At 45.6% G+C, this 12,100-nt stretch overlaps 1 protein-coding gene across 1 annotated transcript; it reads right to left on the bottom strand.

Annotated features, from left to right (window-relative positions):
* Nucleotides 1-8,845: 8,845 nt before the first annotated feature.
* LOC125554086 (putative cyclin-dependent kinase F-2) lies at nt 8,846-10,233 on the bottom strand. The gene has a single exon (XM_048717693.1). It carries the CDS (start codon nt 10,161-10,163, stop codon nt 8,949-8,951), a length of 1,215 nt encoding a protein of 404 aa, XP_048573650.1. The 5' UTR covers nt 10,164-10,233; the 3' UTR covers nt 8,846-8,948.
* Nucleotides 10,234-12,100: the final 1,867 nt, after the last annotated feature.

The raw sequence follows: 12,100 nt of genomic DNA, 5'->3' as shown, positions 1-12,100 counted from the left end.
GGAGCCAAGGGGGAGGGGGCGGCCGGCCAAGGAGGGCGCGCCAAGGGAGTCCTACTCCCTCTGGGAGTAGGATTCCCCCCCCCCCAATCCTAGCTGGAATAGGATTCCTCAAGGGGGGAAAGAGAGAGAGGGGGCCGGCCACCTCTCCTTATGCTAATAGGACTAGGGGAGGGGGGAGGCGCGCAGCCCACCTTGGGCTGCCCCTTTCTCCTTTCCACTAAAGCCCACTAAGGCCCATATAGCTCCCAGGGGGTTCCGGTAACCTCCCGGTACTCCGGTAAAATCCCGATTTCACCCGGAACACTTCCGATATCCAAACATAGGCTTCCAATATATCAATCTTTATGTTTCGACCATTTCAAGACTCCTCGTCATGTCCATGATCACATCCGGGACTCCGAACAATCTTCGGTACATCAAAAATGCATAAACTCATAATAACTGTCATCGTAACGTTAAGCGTGCGGACCCTACGGTTCGAGAACAATGTAGACATGACCGAGACACGTCTCCAGACAATAACCAATAGCGGGACCTGGATGCCCATATTGGCTCCTACATATTCTACGAAGATCTTTATCGGTCAGACCGCATAACAACATACGTTGTTCCCTTTGTCATCGGTATGTTACTTGCCCGAGATTCGATCGTCGGTATCCAATACCTAGTTCAATCTCGTTACCGGCAAGTCTCTTTACTCGTTCCGTAATACATCATCCCGCAACTAACTCATTAGTTGCAATGCTTGCAAGGCTTATGTGATGTGTATTACCGAGAGGGCCCAGAGATACCTCTCCGACAATCGGAGTGACAAATCCTATTATCGAAATACGCCAACCCAACATCTACCTTTGGAGACACCTGTAGAGCTCCTTTATAATCACCCAGTTACGTTGTGACGTTTGGTAGCACACAAAGTGTTCCTCTGGTAAACGGGAGTTGCATAATCTCATAGTCATAGGAACATGTATAAGTCATGAAGAAAGCAATAGCAACATACTAAACGATCGGGTGCTAAGCTAATGGAATGGGTCATGTCAATCAGATCATTCAACTAATGATGTGACCTCGTTAATCAAATAACAACACTTTGTTCATGGTTAGGAAACATAACCATCTTTGATTAACGAGCTAGTCAAGTAGAGGCATACTAGTGACACTAAGTTTGTCTATGTATTCACACATGTATTATGTTTCCGGTTAATACAATTCTAGCATGAATAATAAACATTTATCATGATATAAGGAAATAAATAATAACTTTATTATTGCCTCTAGGGCATATTTCCTTCAGTCTCCTAGGTCTTGTTCGTTGAGAAAATCACGTTCTCGAAGGTTTCATTCCGTTTGGACTCCGTTTGATATTCCTTTTCTTCGAAACCCTAAAACAGGCAAAAACAGCAATTCTGGGCTGGGCCTCCGGTTAATAGGTTAGTCCCAAAAATAATATAAAAGTGGATAATAAAGCCCAATAATGTCCAAAACAGTAGATAATATAGCATGGAGCAATCAAAAATTATAGATACGTTGGAGATGTATCAATATTATAGTTCATCACGAAGCTCTTGTAGCTTGGTGGCAGTGATTGAAGAACTCTGTCAATGACACTATCATCAGGAAGATTAACTCCCAGCTGAGTCAAGTGGTTGTGGTACCGAGACATTCTGAGTATATGTTCACTGATAGAACTATTCTCCTCCATTTTGCAGCTGTAGAACTTATTGGAGACTTCATATCTCTCAATCCGGGCATTTTCTTGAAATATTAACTTCAAATCTTGGAACATCTCATATGCTCCATGACGTTCAAAACGTCGTTGAAGTCCCGGTTCTAAGCCGTAAAGCATGGCACACTGAACTATTGAGTAGTCATCAGCTTTGCTCTGTTAGGTGTTCACAACATCTGGCGTTGCTCCTACAGCGGGTTTGTTACCTAGCGGTGCTTCCAAGACGTAATTCTTCTATGCAGCAATGAGGATAATCCTCAAGTTACGGACCCAGTCCGTGTAGTTGCTACCATCATCTTTCAACTTAGCTTTCTCTAGGAACGCATTAAAATTCAATGGAAGAACAACACGGGCCATCTCTTTACAACAACATATACATGCAAAATACTATCAGGTACTAAGTTCATGATAAATTAAAGTTCAATTAATCAAATTACTTAAGAACTCCCACTTAGATAGACATCCCTCTAATCATCTAAGTGATCACGCGATCCATATCAACTAAACCATGTCCGATCATCACGTGAGATGGAGTAGTTTTCAATGGTGAACATCACTATGCTGATCATATCTACTATATGATTCACGCTCGACCTTTCGGTCTCAGTGTTCCGAGGCCATATCTGCATATGCTAGGCTCGTCAAGTTTAACCCGAGTATTCTGCGTGTGCAAAACTGGCTTGCACCCATTGTATGTGAACATAGAGCTTATCACACCCGATCATCATGTGGTGTCTCGGCACGACGAACTATAGCAACGGTGCATACTCAGGGAGAACACTTATACCTTGAAATTTAGTGAGAGATCATCTTATAATGCTACCGCCGAACTAAGCAAAATAAGATGCATAAAGGATAAACATCATATGCGATCAATATAAGTGATATGATATGGCCATCATCATCTTGTGCCTTTGATCTCCATCTTCAAGCACCGTCATGATCACCATCGTCATCGGCTTGACACCTTGATCTCCATTGAAGCATTGTTGTGGTCTCGCCAACTATTGATTCTACGACTATCGCTACCGCTCGGTGATAAAGTAAAGCAATTACATGGCGATTGCATTTAATACAATAAAGCGACAACCATATGGCTCCTGCCAGTTGTCGACAACTCCGTTACAAAACATGATTATCTCATACAATAAAATTTAGTATCATGTCTTGACCATATCACATCACAACATTCCCTACAAAAACAAGTTAGACGTCCTCTACTTTGTTGTTGCAAGTTTTACGTGGCTGCTACGGGCTGAGCAAGAACCGTTCTTACCTACGCATCAAAACCACAACGCGGTATAGTGATTGCTTTTTAATCTTCAGAAAGAACCTTGTTCATTGAATCCGATTCAACTAAAGTTGGAGAAACTGACACCCACTAGCCACCTGTGTGCGAAGCACGTCGGTAGAACCAGTCTCGCGTGAGCGTACGCGTAATGTTTGTCTGAGCCGCTTCATCCAACAATACCGCTGAATCAAGAATCAACTAGTGACGGCAAGCAATATGTATATACCCACGCCCACAACTTCTTTGTGTTCTACTCATGCATATAACATCTACGCATAGACCTGGCTCGGATGCCACTATTGGGAACGCGGTAATTTCAAAAAGAATTCCTACGCACACGCAAGATCCATCTAGGTGATGCATAGTAACGAGGGGGAAAGAGTGTTGTCCACGTACCCTCGTAGACCGTAAACGAAAACGTTATGACAACGCGGTTGATGTAGTCGAACGTCTTCACGATCCGACCGATCCTAGCACCGAAGGTACGGCACCTCCGTGATCTGCACACGTTCAGCTCGGTGACGTCGCACGAACTCTAGATCTAGCTGAGTGTCGCGGGAGAGTTTCGTCAGCACGACGACGTGGTGATGAAACTATCAGAATAGGGCTTCGCCTAAGCACTGCAACGATATGACCGAGGTGGATTATGATGGAGGGGGCCACCGCACACGGCTAAGACAATTGTCAACTTGTGTGTCTATGGGGTGCCCCCTCCCCCGTATATAAAGGAGTGAAGGAGGGGGGAGGGCCGGCCCTCTATGGCGTGCCCTGGAGGAGTCCTACTCCCACCAGGAGTAGGATTTCCCCCCTTCCCTAGTTGGACTAGGAGAGGAAGGAAGGGGGGGGAAGGAGGAAGGAAAGAGGGGGCCGGCCCCCCACCCAATTCGGATTGGGCTTGGGGGGGCTCCTAGGCTTCCTTCTCCTCTCTCCCACTATGGCCCAATAAGGCCCATATACTTCCCGGGCGGTTCCGGTAACCTCCCTGTAGTCCGGTATATGCCCGAACTCACTCGGAACCATTCCGATGTCCAAACATAGGCTTCCAATATATAGATCTTTATGTCTCAACCATTACGAGACTCCTCGTCTTGTCCGTGATAATATCCGGGACTCTGAACTACCTTTGGTACATCAAAACACACTAACTCATAATACCGATCGTCACCGAACGTTAAGCGTGTGGACCCTACGGGTTCGAGAACTATGTAGACATGACTGAGACTCATCTCCGGTCAATAACCAATAGAGGAACCTGGATGCACATATTGGTACCTACATATTCTACGAATATCTTTATCGGTCAAACCGCATAACAACATACGTTGTTACCTTTGTCATCGGTATGTTACTTGCCCGAGATTTGATCGTCGGTATCATCATACCTAGTTCAATCTCGTTACCGGCAACTCTCTTTAGTCGTTACATAATGCTACATCCCATAACTAACTCATTAGTTACATTACTGGCAAGGCTTATAGTGATGTGCATTGCCGAGAGGGCCCAGAGATACCTCTCCGATACACAGAGTGATAAATCCTAATCTCGATCTATGCCAACTCAACAAACACGATCGGAGACACCTGTAGAGCATATTTATAGTCACCCAGTTACGTTGTGACGTTTGATAGCACACTAAGTGTTCCTCCGGTATTCGGGAGTTGCATAATATCATAGTCATAGGAACATGTATAAGTTATGGAGAAAGCAATAGCAGTAAACTAAACGATTATCGTGCTAAGCTAACGGATGGGTCAAGTCAATCACACCATTCTCTAATGATGTGATCCGGTTTATCAAATGACAACTCTTTGTCCATGGTTAGGAAACTAAACCATCTTTGATCAACGAGCTAGTCAAGTAGAGGCATACTAGTGACACTCTGTTTGTCTATGTATTCACACATGTACTAAGTTTCCGGTTAATACAATTCTAGCATGAATAATAAATATTTATCATGATATAAGGAAATATAAATAACAATTTTATTATTGCCTCTAGGGTATATTTCCTTCATATTTATGGGCTTACACTGGGCCCAAACTCAAAACACTGATACAGAAGCCCGATAAAGCCGAGACCACTAGCTATCATTCAAGACAATATTCCATTAGTTAAAAGAAGACAGGCTCACATTATTATTAAGGTGTCATTATTGTTATTATTATTATTAACATGGTATTTTTATTACTAGAAGGATGGCAGTTTTATTATTGAGAACATGACATTTATATTATCAATAACATGGTTATATTTTAATTAAGAACATGGCATTTTAATAGTCAACAACAAGACATTTTAAATTTAAGAGCATGACTTTTTATTATTAAGAGGATCGGATGGATTTTCGTTCCTTTTTTATATGATGCCATTTTTTTATCTAGAGGATGACATATTTTAAAGTTTAGCATGACAAAAAAAATCTAGATCACGTAACCTTTTTTTGGTTTTTGCTCATACTCGTTATAAATTTATAAATTAGAGTAATAGGGAGTTTTATAAATTAGCATGCCATTTTTCATAATTCAAATCATGCCAATTAGGTTTTTTTTTGTTTGACAGTATTTTTTCGTAAAAAAAAGTTTACTAGGCCTATGGGTCAAACGGGGGATCGCGCGAGAGCTTTTCCAGGGCAAACGGCCGAAAACGTATATTGCAGGCAGCCTCCCTGGCGAATGAAACGGTCACTGGACGGCACCCCTTTGTCTCGCATTAAGCAAGACCTTTGGAACCCTCACTAAAGGGGGAGAGTGAGATGGGCCGGCCTAGACGCGCAGGATGCCACAGCCTTGATTTTTCTTTTCTTTTGACCTTTTTGGCTTTTGTTTTTTGCATTATTTGTTCACATATGTTTATACTTTAACATATTCTAAATATACATATAAAAAAACACTATACAAAAAAACATTTGAAATATGTTGACCAAGCATTTTAAAATCGTTAAATGCGTATAGAGAAAATGCTTATGACATATACAAAAAACAATGTGTATGAAAAAAATTGATCTGTATTTGAAACATTTTAATCCAGTATTTTAAAAAATTGAACATATATTTTAAAAATGTTAATCAAGCATTTCAAAATGGTTAAATGTGTATAGACAAAATATTGACCATGTATTAAAAGAATAATGAAATTTTTAGATCATGTAAATAAAAATGTTAATCAAGCATTTGAAAAAAATGTTGAACAAGTATTTCAATAATCAAGCATTTGGAAAATGTTAAATGTGTATAGAAAAAAATGCTCACCATGTATTAGAAAAATTCTGAAAAACTTGATCATGTATATAAAAATGTTAATCAAGAATTTAGAAAAATGTTGAACAAGTATTTGAAAAATGTTAATCAGGTATTTGGAAAATGTTAACTGTGTATAAAATGTTGACTATGTATTAATAAAATGTTTTTTTGATTTGAAAGTGTCTGTCTAGCATTTAAGAAATGTACATAAAAAATGTTGACTATGTATTAAAAATGGTTAATCTTATATTTGAAAAATATTAATCAATGATTTGAAAAAATGTGTACAGAAAAAATGTTGACCATGTATTAAAAATATATTAAATTTGTATTGTTAAAATGTAAGAAAGTATTAGAAAAATGTTTGTGACATATGTGAAAAATGTAGAATGAAAACCAAAACAAACAAAGAAAAACCAAAAAAGAAGGAAACCCGATAAAAACAATGAAAGATACGAAGAAAAACAAAAAAATGATAAGTAAAAAAGAAAAACAGAAAAGGAGGAGAAAAACGAATAAAATAGAAGAAAAAGAAAGAAGTAAACGGAGAAAAAAGAAAGGCAAGACAAAAAAACCCAATGCAAAACCAGCTCTTTTACAATGCGAACCAACCTATGGTTGAGATGGTTAGGTGGACAGTGGTATCCCCAACCCATCAGGGTTCAAATCCCGGTGCTCGCATTATTCCTGGATTTATTTCAGGATTTCCGGCGATGCGCTTTCATTGGGAGGAGACGTTCCCGTCGATGACGAGGCGCCTACGGTGACTTCGTAAATCTCAAGATGATATGTCGGCTCAGTCTCTCGAAGGTGCTCATAGGGGTAGGGTGTGCGTGTGTGTGTTCATAGGGGTGAGTGTATGCGTGTGTATATGAGCGCTTGTGTCTGTACTGATGCTCAAAAAAAAACTATGTCGCGCTTTAGTAGCTTACATTTAGTTGAAGCTGGCTTATTCGCTAGAAGAGGTGCCTCTTAGCTGGAGACTAGGGTTCAAATCCTAGTTTCGCCCATTTTTCTTCACACCTTCTTTTAAACGTGCGCCTAACAGGCCGGCCAAATAGCTACAGCCTACATCATGGGAGCATTCGTTTCAGCGAGATGGAAGTAGCACTCGCCTTCTCTTTTTTTTTAAACGTGCGCTAACAGAATGACTTTTTTTTTATAAAGAGAGCTCCCTCTCCGATTTCCATTTAAAAGAAACCAGAATGTCTTTTTGTTGCTATCTTGGTGTAACATAGATAAGCCACAAACCAGTTCCTGAGAAATAAAGTTTGGTTGGTCACAAATAATGAGAATACGAATTATTGCTGATCAACGAAGTTTGTTATTTTTTACCTACACAATTGTTGTTTGTTTTGTTGGGCCATGTGTGTGTGTAAAGATAGAACGAGTTGTGGTGGACTGATGACAAACACAAATTCAGGGAACAGTCTAGCAGATAACATAAAAGAAAGATTGCATTTGGTAAAGTTTTCAACTCAAACCACTCATGTCACATTCAGATATTTTAGGGTACAGGCTTACATACAAGATCGACGTTTGATGCTTCCTGGAAGGCTAATTAGCTAGAAACTAAGCGAGCCTGGGTCAGTGCCAGTTCACTGATGACATATACACATATTATAGGGGAACATGTGATTCTTCCTGGATCACTAATTACCTAACAATTAAGCTAGACTGAAGCAGTTGCCGTGTACTGATGACACAACATTTGGTATGGAAAAGGCTAGCAGAGAAGACTAAACTATGATTTTCCTGGATTCAGCGTTACTGCAGCTTCAGCTTCAAATGCTTCTTCAGACAAAGATGAAGAACAGCGGCGAGATTCAGGATCCCGACGATGAGGATCCATTTCATTGTGGCTTCCAGTGCTTGGGCTCCATGGCGACAGGGATGAACAGCTTAGGCCACTTGGCTCGAAGCACGCCGATGTCGACCGAAGCGGATCCCGACATATTTATTATCATCAGTTCAGAATTTTGGAAAAACCGCACAAATTATGCGCTATATATAGGACATGGCTAAACTGAAAGGAACTAAAATCTCCCGTAAGCTCTCTACGAATATGACTAAATTGAAAGGAACTAAAGTGTCCACTAAGCTCTTGAATTTGCTTCATTCTCCCTGCAGGTGTTCTTCCACAGCCCGATGTGTCGAAGATCCGACGGGTAACTTACTATACCATGTGTAGCTAACTTAAAAGAAAATACATGATATAGCTTCTTTTCCTATCTAGTAGTATTTCACAGTAAAGAAATTTGCACATGAAAAAGACGGTGGAAACACATACACTGAACTACATGAACAGGTCCAATTGCTGTACTAGACTACTAATACCATTATATATCAAATCTTGAAGTTCTGATGAAATCTGCACCAGCAGGACATTTTTAACCATCGGTACATCCATCACTCCAGATTTCTGTTGTTTAGAGCATTTATACTACAGATTTTGGAAAAACCGCACATATTGTGCACTATAACTCACTGTAAACAACACTACGTCAGAATTACACACCTCTGATTCTCTGAATGTGTGCAGAATGACACATGCAATTCAGAGAAACAGGCCAACACAACACTAATGGGCGATCCGGCGATCAAGGCGCCAAAGGATCTACTTCTGCTTGATGGTCATCGAAGCATTTACATAGATGGATCATCCAATCACAGATACATTTGGAGAGTTCAATTACACTTGTTGTGCTGCGTTCCACACAGCGACGGCGACGGGAATTTTGAGTAGATTCTTCTGTGGCATGGCCGGCGGGATGAACTTGATCCTTGGTGCCTTCTTTACCGTCAACGGCAAAGCGCCGCCCTTTGCCGCGGCGGTGGCAGGACGAGGAGCAGCAAACCATCGGTGTTTGAGCGCCGCGGCCGCCGTCAGTCGCTTGTCGGGGTTGCAGGTGAGGAGGCCTTGCAGCAACTGGAATCCTTCGTCGGAGAGCTTCTCTCGAGGGAACAGTTCCCGCAGCTTGTTCTCCTTGTGCCCCGGCGGTAGGAGTCGTAGGGCCTTGGCGGTGTGCGGCAACGATGTGAACTCCGGCCACGTCCTGTCGTCCGGCGTCCCGAGCAAGCGGAAGATGCTCCAGAGTTGGATGATCTCATTGTTTGTGTCGTCGTCATCGTCATCGTCATCATCATCATCGCCAAGGAACAGCGTCTTTCCGGTGAGCATCTCGGCCATGACGCACCCGAGAGACCACGTGTCGACGAGCGCGTCGTAGTCTTCCTTCCCCAGCAGCATTTCGGGCGCCAAGTAGAACGCCGTGCCGGCCTGGGTGTACGGCGGCAGCTCGGACAAGGAGATCGCCAGTCCAAAGTCGCAGATTTTGACCAGTTCCCCGTCTTGGCCGATGAGGATGTTGGCTGGCTTGATGTCGCGGTGGACGACGTGGCGGTCGTGCATCTTCTTGGCGCCGGTGAAGAGCTTCCACATGATGGCGCGCACCGTGGACTCCGGGAGCGGCGGGCCGCCGCCGCGGCACCTATTCCACAGGAACTCATGGAGGGTCGGCGCGGCGACGTACTCCATGACGAGGCCGTAGGCGCCGTTATCAGGGTCGCGCACCAGGCCCTCGAAGCCGACGGCGTACGGGTTCCCGTCGCAGGCCTCGAGGAATCCGGCCTCCCGCAGAAGCTCGGCGGGGTCGGGCGCCTCCGTGGACCCGTCCTCCCAGCTGAGGTACTTGATGGCGACGATCTTGCCGGTGGCGCGGTGGCGCCCCCGGAGGACGCAGCCGAAGCCGCCCTCGCCGAGGCATGTCTTCTCCTCGTAGTCCGCGCTGCTCCGGATGTTGTTGATGCGGCTCCTCTTGCAGCGCGTCGGCGATCCTTGGGTGGTGGTGGCGTGTCCGGCGCCGAGGACGGCAGCAGCAGGTCGCTTGCGCGCGGCCATCGCCATCGCGCGAGCTCGACGGAAGGACTACGCGCTTCGGTTGATGGAGGCGGGGAGGATGGCAGCGGTGGATCGAGGGAGGAGGGGAGGTGGGTGATGAGCTGATGGATGGATCGATCGACGCGATTGGGCGTGGAAATATACGCAGGAGCGGCCCCGATTGGAGTCGGATTCAAATTCAAATCCGAGTTTTCGTTGGATTGCCGCCCGCGTTTTCAAAACGCAGCTTAGCTGTGCACTGCAGACCCGACGATGTTTGGGGTCTTTTTTTCTTTCTTTCTTTCTTGGCGATTGCGTTTTCGATTGCAATCTTCTCAAAAAAAAATTAAAGGAGGTTGTAGCATGAAGACATTTTATTAATTATTATTCATAAAGATCTTAAAAAGTAATAGTACTTCAATAAGCTTGAAGTCACCGTCTTGACAACGCCTGTCGCTACTCCTATCCCCTAGATGAAGGGCGTCGAGCCTAATATACCAAACAGACATCGCACCAAAATCTAACATTTAAAGTCGGATGCCCCTCCAAGCAACTACCTGGACCGGGTCACACACCAGTCCGGCACAGTTCCAGTGGGTACCACATGCGCACGCTGCAAGGACCGTCTCCTCCATCTTCCATCGCTCCATGCTCAGAGCAGAACTGATGCATCGACCTTGCCAGGCCTCTCTGCCATCGAAGCCACCACGCCACCACACAACGTCATCCTCCTGCGCAAGTCCATCGCCACATATCGGATGCCGAGTCTCCACTGCGCCACGCCGCTGAGATATGCCCCCATCAATGTGTAGGATGAAGCACCGCTTCACCGAGTCTGACAAGGCTGCTGAAGACCAAGCACCGTGGAAGGACTTCGAGGCGGAGCACACCGCCACCAGACGAACTCCGACCACGCCACCAACCGCCACCAAGCAACCAAAGCATCACATTCACCCCAAGCTCACCACGACGACACCCCCAAGAGGGTGATGACGCCCGAAGCGCCGCTGTCACTCGATCCGGCAAGGATTTGGGATTTCACCCGGCATACGAGCTGGGGGAGTAAGAGGGGAAAGAGGCAACCTGGACGACACCGACAAGAAGGGTATGGCGCCCTTGGGCATCGCCGCCGCCGTGGCCAGCAGTGCTGGCCTCGGATTTCTTCGGAGCCACCTCCAGCCTCCACACTGGTCCAACTCTGATGGACGAAGGCCACCCAAGGGATGACCATCAGAGGCAGCCCTGGTTGAAGCAGATGGAAGCATCCAGATCTAGATCAAGCATCACCGAGCTGCCCGCATCACAAACACCACCCCCGCTACCTCCCTGCCCCCGCAGCCGAGGAAGAACGGCCGGCACAAACGAGCGCCGGACATCGCAGGCTTTATGTCAGCCAGGGTGGTTGTCGAGGCGTCGTGGGGGAAGTGAGGGCTCCTCACGTTCCGTCGTGCGCCACGCGTCAAGCCTGGCCCGCAGGTGGTTGGGGTCCGCGCCGTTTCGTCCTCTAACAGACGGAGACGTGCGCGCTGCGGGCCCGGGAGCTACTGTCGGGCCCGCGGGACTGGGGTTACCCAGGCCCGTCTACCTTCGGCCCAGGGCACGGCATTTGTCGAGGGCCCAACGGATGGCCCATCAGCAAGCTTCACAAGCAAGACTCCTCACGAGGCCCTCGTCAGCAGCCGTCCCGAGCTGACCGGATGGCGCCACCAGGAGCCTCGCGAGCCCCCTCTCAGAGGCGAACAAGTCAGGAGCTGCTCAGCCTGGTCGCGCGGCCCTAAGTCTTCACGTGGATGACGCGCACGGCGACAAGCAATGGCAGAGGCCTGTTGGGGAACGTAGTAATTTCAAAAAAATTCCTACGCACACGCAAGATCATGGTGATGCATAGCAACGAGAGGGGAGAGTGTGATCTACGCACCCTTGTAGATCGACAACGGAAGCGTTAACTTGGTTGATGTAGTCGT

This window comes from Triticum urartu, chromosome 4 (genome assembly GCF_003073215.2).
Source record: "Triticum urartu cultivar G1812 chromosome 4, Tu2.1, whole genome shotgun sequence".
NCBI lineage: Eukaryota > Viridiplantae > Streptophyta > Magnoliopsida > Poales > Poaceae > Triticum > Triticum urartu.
The sequence above is the reverse complement of the archived record's forward strand: the minus strand, read 5'-3'. Positions and strand labels throughout refer to the sequence as shown.

Bases quoted from the DNA above. Each gene is read 5' to 3' on its own strand.
- LOC125554086 (XM_048717693.1), bottom strand. From the start codon at position 10,163: ATGGCGATGGCCGCGCGCAAGCGACCTGCTGCTGCCGTCCTCGGCGCC.